Below are 7,500 nucleotides of genomic sequence, written 5' to 3' on the forward strand. Positions count from 1 at the left end.
ATAGATAGATGGAGAGAGATGGAGAGAAAGGGAGAAAATGATATACAACACGAAGTAACTAAAAATACTCTTTCTGATCCTTATCATACAAACCAGTTTTCCTTCACCTGTTAATAATTCAAAGAATACACTCGGAGAATGTTTTATCTTTTATCTTGTTACTCGTCTCATTTTATTCTCTCTATGCAATTTATTTTATTATATATTCTTATTATTATCTTGAGAGTGAAAAAATACGAGATGACAATAAAAACAGCGGTTAATTGTAGTCTATGTAGGCCTATTTCTTCTTCTTCTTCTTACTAATATTGTCATATGTATTTATCCAGTTTGAAAGTCAGTTAAATCTATGAGAGTGAACTTGTATTGTTTACCTAAATGCGGTATTTGTGTGTCCCATTCTACTTTATAATACACGTTTCTTTTTTTTTCTCAGAATTATTCACTTAAAAAAATTAGATTTAAAAGAATTTTTTTTCCAAAACTTGAAATTCACTGTTCGCAATTTTCCTTTTAAAAACCTTATGGTAAAATTAAATATCAAAACCCCATGAAAAATACCAACCATAATAATTATTACAATGCAACGCACTTCAAAACAAAATAATAACAACAAGAAATAACACAATCGCAAAAACGCGGCCAAATTCGCGCATCAACGAACGCAGTCGACCAAGAACCATGATGGCGTTCAAGTTTCCACGTGTTTTTCTTCCCTTTCGCTTGCCTAGACCACTGTAAGTAGCTCTATTTCATGTTCCATATCCCTTCGAGATACGAATTAAGTCACGGATTAAGGTAACGGTTATTTAATTGGATTGTATAAGGAGTATTCCGATTAATTCCGTCTGCAGTAACGATTTTTTTGCAGACTTGTAATTTACTCGTTTTTTGTGAATTAATACGGCATTATAATAAGTTTCCGGCTTTTGCATTTGCTACATATATAACTCGACTTCAAATTAGATAAATAAAACAGTCCTATAAAAATAACGATAACAGGGATAAAAAAGTGATTACGAGTACGGCAGAAAAGCCCCCGGTTGGTGCTCTGCGCATGCGTGGCGAATAAACTAGGCGATAAACAAGAATAAACAATTAGACGATAATACTTTCAGTTAGGTTGGGTTAGGATAGGTTGGATTAGGTTAGGTTTGGTTGGCTGAGGTTAGGTTTGGTTTGTTTAGGTTAGGTTTGGTTGGCTTAGGTTAGGTTAGGTTGGTTAGGTTAGTTTAGGTTAGGTTAGGTTAGGTTGGGTTGGGTTGGGTTGGGTTGGGTTGGGTTGGGTTGGGTTGGGTTGGGTTGGGTTGGGTTGGGTTGGGTTGGGTTAGGTTAGGTTTGGTTGGTATAGGTTAGGTTTGGTTGGCTTAGGTTAGTTTAAGTTGGGTTAGGTTTGGTTAGGTTAGGTTTGGTTGGCTTAGGATAGATTAGGTTAGGTTTGGCTGGCTTAGGTTAGGCTAGGCTAGGCTAGGCTGGGTCAGGTTAGGTTAGGTTTGGTTGGCTTAGGATAGATTAGGTTAGGTTTGGCTGGCTTAGGTTAGGCTAGGCTAGGCTAGGCTAGGCTGGGTCAGGTTAGGTTAGGTTAGGTTAGGTTTGGTTGGCTTAGGATAGATTAGGTTAGGTTTGGCTGGCTTAGGTTAGGTTAGGCTAGGCTAGGCTAGGCTAGGCTAGGCTAGGCTGGGTCAGGTTAGGTTAGGTTTGGTTGGCTTAGGATAGATTAGGTTAGGTTTGGCTGGCTTAGGTTAGGCTAGGCTAGGCTAGGCTGGGTCAGGTTAGGTTAGGTTTGGTTGGCTTAGGATAGATTAGGTTAGGTTTGGCTGGCTTAGGTTAGGCTAGGCTAGGCTAGGCTAGGCTGGGTCAGGTTAGGTTAGGTTTGGTTGGCTTAGGATAGATTAGGTTAGGTTTGGCTGGCTTAGGTTAGGTTAGGCTAGGCTAGGCTAGGCTAGGCTAGGCTGGGTCAGGTTAGGTTAGGTTTGGTTGGCTTAGGATAGATTAGGTTAGGTTTGGCTGGCTTAGCTTAGCTTAGGTTTGGTTTGGTTTGGTTAGGTTTGGTTGGCTTATGTTAGGTTGGGTTGGGTTGAGTTAGGTTAGGTTAGGTTTGGTTGGCTTTGGTTAGGTTAGATTGGGTTGGGTTAGGTTAGGTTCATTCTTATTACCCGGAAATAACGGCTGCCGTACGCATAACACCGGCGTAATAAGAAATATGAGAATTACAACACAAACAAACTTGTAGTCAACACATGAATCAACAAAAAGCTAAACAGGCACAACACTGATTTAATTTAGGCAAAATATATCGTTATCATACTATTTTACTATTAATAGCTGGCAAATAGCTGTTTCTCTGATAAAGAGTGTTGTTATCTACGACGTCAGATAATCCTGAGTGGGGTAACTGATAGCATATCAGGCTGTATTAGTGGGCGAAAAAAATAAAATCAATGTGCTTTAAAACTAATCATGATTATTAGAAGTTGCTGTAGTGGAAAGAAGATTAGCCTTGTTAATGTTTTTTTTTCTTTATTTATTTTTTTATTATTATTATTATTATTTTTTATTGGTATTCCTGGGATGAACACAAATATAAACACAGGAACAAATATAAACACAAAGATCTATAGGAAAACAGTCACAATGAATGAAATTAGTTTTACTATATTCCTGAACCGTATTCATGTTGACAAATGTGGAAAGGTATGAATGAGAATGAATATCTTCACAATACAAGAGATGTATTTGACCGGTTTCGAATATATCTTCGTCGGAAATACATGATACCTAAATACATGCATTGCTGACGAAACCGGTCAAATACATCTCTTGTATTGTGAAGATATTCATTCTCATTCATACTTTTGTACATTCTGTCTTCCTATTTCTACAATAACACGTAATTGGGTAAAAATTATTAACCAATTCAATGTTAAATGAGGGTAAATTTGCGTGAAGTTCGATAACCACTGATACATCACCAAGAATTTTAAACTTCCATTAATAATTTTTTTTTTTATTAGACAGACGTATCCGAATAAACGAAACGTAGCTTTAGATATATGGATAATATGATAAAAGGAATATGAATAACAGAGTAGAGCAGCATGATTACGAAGATGGTAAGACGGTTAATAATTATTATGAACATTATTACCATGATTGTTATATAAAGTCACGCAATAACAATATAAACAATGACATTAATGAAGATCATAATTATACTAATGACAGCATGTTTTTGTTAATGATTGTGGTAAAAATATTATCATATAATTGACAATAATGATGTCATGTTAGAGAAACAAAATAACATTTTTTTCTAATTTCTATTCTAATAAGTAATTATAATGGCAAAAATAGTATGATATAAATGCGATAAAAATTATAATATTATATGCTAGAAACACACAGAGAATAACATGTTTTTCTCCTTAATCTTAAACTTGTTTCTCCTTCCCCTCAGAATCCTCCCCAAGGGCAGCCGCGGCACCCACAGCGGCGCTGGCTCGGGGGCCGGGAGCGGCGGGGGGAGCGGGGGCAGCATCAGGGACGCGGGGGGGTCCTTCGGGAAGCTGGCCGTGGCGCAGGAGGAAGAGTATTTCCGCAGGAAGGTGCGTCGTCGCAAAAGGAGGAGGATGAAGGATTTTGAAGGAGATTGAGTGTTTTTTTTTTATTTTTTTTTTTTTTTTTTTTTTTTTTTTTTTTTTTTTAGGTGCGTGGGCGTGGATTTATAGGGCGTTGCGTAAGGCGTTTAAAATTCCGAAGTTGGACGCGAGATAAAGTGAGATACACAGAATGTTAATGGGAGTTTGGGAAGAGGCTTTGCGGAAAGTTAATAACAAAGGAGGTAAGAGTGGAGTTACGTGGATAAAGCCTGGAAAGAGGAAGGAACTTGAAATGGGTTTACATGTTTATTTCATCGTCTGGCTTGTACCCCATTACTCTTTATTTATAACATTTCGTCCAGTTTTTCGAGCTGGAGTTTCATGGCTTTCTATCAGTGGATTAGAATTTAATGATTCTATTCCATTTCGTATCGATTTCCGAATCCCGTCGGTCGTCAGATTAGCAGAAAATACCAGATTTGCTCATTTATAATGCCAACAAACCAGATTTTGCCGGTTAACCATGGTAAATCGGCCCATTCTCCTTCATTACGTGTCGGGGTGTTAGTATGTACATCTTGGTTGAATAAACCCGAACCCAACTTGATTTAGGCATAAATTGAATATAAATAAACAAATAAATAAATAAACGTGAACTCAACTTGATTTATGAATAGAGAGGAAATCCTATTCATCGTAATGCAATCTTGGGCAAATTTAATTTATTTTATGGTAGGCCTCCAAGTTAAGTCATATTTATGTACGAATCGTAACAAAGCAACCATCCCTTCCAGATGTCCATAAACTTTGCCTTCGTTTTACAGCAAAGAGAGCAACTGGTCAAGCTCCGCCAGAAGCTGGAGAGCGAACGGGACGCCACGGCCAAGAGTCCACCAATCGTCGAAGACCCAGAATGCGGTGGGACTTCAACCCCGAGTGTCAGCTACGCGGACTCTCGTGACGACGGCCTCATCAAGGACCAGGTTTTCCTCCAGCGCAAGCTTGAGGAATACGAAAACCTTGTGAAGCATCAGCAGGAAGATATCCGGAGAATGCTGGAGTTGGTGGATGAGAACGTGCGGATCATCAGCCACTTCCAGGAGGAGATCGGGTTCCTGAAGTCGACGATGGAGATCCAGAAGCTGTTTCCCGAGTTGGACCTTGGGCGTGAGCCGCGCTTCGAATGCTTCGAAACCTTAAAGCCTCGAAATGGTAGCTTCGAGTCGTAACTCTTCCCAGTATTCATTCGAGATCAAGCCATTCGAGTCACTCTTAACTCATTGTTATTGTTATTATCATCTTTATTTTTATTGTTTACTTTTTTTTAACTCTATCCTTCTTATTTAGAGAGGATCTCTGGTACCTTGGCTTATCATACATTTAAAGCTGTCCCTTTTATTTTCCTTATACTTACTGTTGAAACCGGTGAATCCCCTGGCCAGCTCTTCGTCGTCAAGAGGCCCCACGATGGCACCGATCACAAAGTCGACAATGGCGACGAGCAGCACCACTAGAAGCACCAATTGGGCCTGGAAGAAAAGAAATTATTTCTTTAAGTTACCTTTTTTACTAATCATTCGCTCATATGTATGATTCAAGTTGTCCCTTATTTGTCAAATGCTTTATCTGCCCTCTTCAATCTGATGACAATCTGACTTCTTTATTATTTTTGCTTTATTATTATTATTACCATTAAGTAAGAACCGTATTCATGTTGACAAATGTAGGAAATTTATGAATGAGAAGGAACAACACATGATATATGAAATGCATGTATTTCTGATGAAAATATATTTGAAACCAGTCAAATATACCTCATGTATTGTGAAGATATTCATTGCCATTCATACCTTTTCTCCAAATGACAAGCAAATTTACGTGACGTGTACTCTGCAACTCAAAAGCGAGGGCGGATGGCATATAGTCATCGCATGTTGATAGCCGTAAAAGGTCGCACTCCCAAAATATCTATTCCAGTCAGGTCCAGTTTCTGTGATTCTTGTGGGCGAATCTGGCCGGACCTTTCCGGTTTTGTATGCATTGTTAAGCGCTCGCAGTTCACTATACTCCATGCTAACTGGACCTGTCTTTTAAGAGGGATTGCAGAGCTTTACGGGGAGCCTAAGCGAAATGTATGCTGTGAATCTTACGAATGGAAATACAATACTTACTGACATGGGGCTTTTGGTGATTGAACTTGCTCCTCTCTTATTTGCTCTATTGTCTTCTTATTTTCCTCTCAACATCTTTCTCCCTTTTCCTATACCCTCTATTCTTTTACAACTACTGTTACTCTTACTCGACCTCCTCTTCCTCCTACCCTTCTTCCTCCTCCTCCTCTTCGCCTTATTCACCCTCTTCTCCTTCCACCTATTCCACCTCCTTTCCAACCCCCCCCCCCCCTGCTCTCTCTCCCTCCCCCCGCTCCCCACTCACCCTGGCTTCCCACTCCATGCCGATGAGGCAGATGGCGAAGAGGACGACGAGGGTGACGCTCCCGACCACCCTGACATCGTTGACTCCGCCGTCGATGATTTTGACGTGGAAGGAGGCCAGGAGGTCGTTGATGGACTCGCAGAAGCCCACGATGTACATGGAGGCGGCGATGGCGTTGGCGACGGAGAAGATGAGGCCGATGGCGCCGCCGAATTCGGGTCCCAGAGAGCGGCTGATCATGTAGTACGTTCCTCCTGCGGGGACGGATCAAGAGGGTTGGGGGGGGGAAAACTGCTTTTATCGATCTTCCTCCGCGGATTTTTTGTTTTCGCTCTTATCTTTTTTTCCCCGCTCTCGCTTTCTGTGTCTTTCTCTCTTTTTCTGTCTCTCTCTCTCTCTCTCTCTCTCTCTCTCTCTCTCTCTCTCTCTGTCTCTCTCTCTCTCTCTCTCTCTCTCTCTCTCTCTCTCTCTCTCTCTCTCTCTCCCTCTCTCTCTCTCTCTCTCTCTCTCTCTCTCTCTCTCTCTCTCTCTCTCTCTCTCTCTCTCTCTCTCTCTCTCTCTCTCTCTCTCTCTCTCTCTCTCTCTCTCTCTCTCTCTCTCTCTCTCTCTCTCTCTCTCTCTCTCTCTCTCTCTCTCTCTCTCTCTCTCTCTCTCTCTCTCTCTCTCTCTCTCTCTCTCTCTCTCTCTCTCTCTCTCTCTCTCTCTCTCTCTCTCTCTCTCTCTCTCTCTCTCTCTCTCTCTCTCTCTCTCTCTCTCTCTAACCCCCCTCTTTCTCTCGCTGCATTTCTACCCCCCAAGGCACAGAGGAAATTAATTTTACATATACAAACTTCTGGAACTGGCTTTTGTTGGGCGTTCTCAGAAAAAAAAAATAGTTTTCTGTAATGGTGAAATAAGAAGTATGTTTATTTCACACATTTTTTTTCTAATCATCAGTCTAGAAGAGTACTAATAGCGATAAGTCACGTGTTTGATAACCTAACTTCAAACATTTACTTGGCCATGAGTGAGCAAAGAAAAGTGTTGCCGGTGACGTTTTGAAAATTTTCTTGATTGACATTTCCCAAATCAGAACCGACACGGGTCCACACCCATTCACATGTGTGCTCTGTGTCATCGATCGGACGTTTCCTAAAGTCGACTCCGGCCGCTGAGGTTAATCTCCTCAACAGCGACTGATTAAGAAAGTATTTTACATATCCTAGAGGGAGAAGCACGGATAAAAGGACAAAGAAAGAAAGAAAACTTGGACAGATTCACGAGTAAACAAAACATAAAGAACGTGCCCAACGACCAAGTCTGGTGGACAAAGGGACATGAGCGTGGTACAGGCTGGCTTCCAAAAATAGAATCTGTCCCAGGATAAGCACCGGTAACGAAGTCACTCGCCCTGCAAATGTCAAAACGAGAAGTGTTGTCACGCTGTGCCACCCAAAGGTCATGCAGAGAGAAACCTCGGCACGTG

At 40.9% G+C, this 7,500-nt stretch overlaps 2 protein-coding genes across 2 annotated transcripts in view; one reads left to right on the plus strand and one right to left on the minus strand.

Moving 5' to 3' along the window:
- Window positions 1-602: 602 nt before the first annotated feature.
- LOC113808710 (uncharacterized) lies at window positions 603-5,773 on the plus strand. The gene is made up of 3 exons (XM_027360187.2): window positions 603-737; window positions 3,458-3,605; window positions 4,424-5,773. Exons 1-3 carry the CDS (start codon window positions 682-684, stop codon window positions 4,826-4,828), a joined length of 609 nt encoding a protein of 202 aa, XP_027215988.2. The 5' UTR covers window positions 603-681; the 3' UTR covers window positions 4,829-5,773.
- LOC138862047 (solute carrier family 12 member 1-like) overlaps window positions 5,604-7,500 on the minus strand; it is a 13,700-nt gene continuing 11,803 nt past the window's right edge. The window contains exon 4 of the mRNA XM_070123212.1: window positions 5,604-6,289. Within this exon, the coding sequence (XP_069979313.1) occupies window positions 5,970-6,289 (320 nt within the window). The 3' untranslated portion in view covers window positions 5,604-5,969. The remainder of the gene's footprint in view (window positions 6,290-7,500) is intronic.

Source organism: Penaeus vannamei, chromosome 6, assembly GCF_042767895.1.
Source record: "Penaeus vannamei isolate JL-2024 chromosome 6, ASM4276789v1, whole genome shotgun sequence".
In the NCBI taxonomy this organism is placed as follows: domain Eukaryota; kingdom Metazoa; phylum Arthropoda; class Malacostraca; order Decapoda; family Penaeidae; genus Penaeus; species Penaeus vannamei.

Bases quoted from the DNA above. Each gene is read 5' to 3' on its own strand.
- LOC113808710 (XM_027360187.2), top strand. From the start codon at position 682: ATGATGGCGTTCAAGTTTCCACGTGTTTTTCTTCCCTTTCGCTTGCCT. The intron at 738-3,457 runs GTAAGTAGCTCT...CCTTCCCCTCAG, and splicing joins TTTCGCTTGCCTAGACCACT to AATCCTCCCCAAGGGCAGCC. The intron at 3,606-4,423 runs GTGCGTCGTCGC...TTCGTTTTACAG, and splicing joins AAGAGTATTTCCGCAGGAAG to CAAAGAGAGCAACTGGTCAA.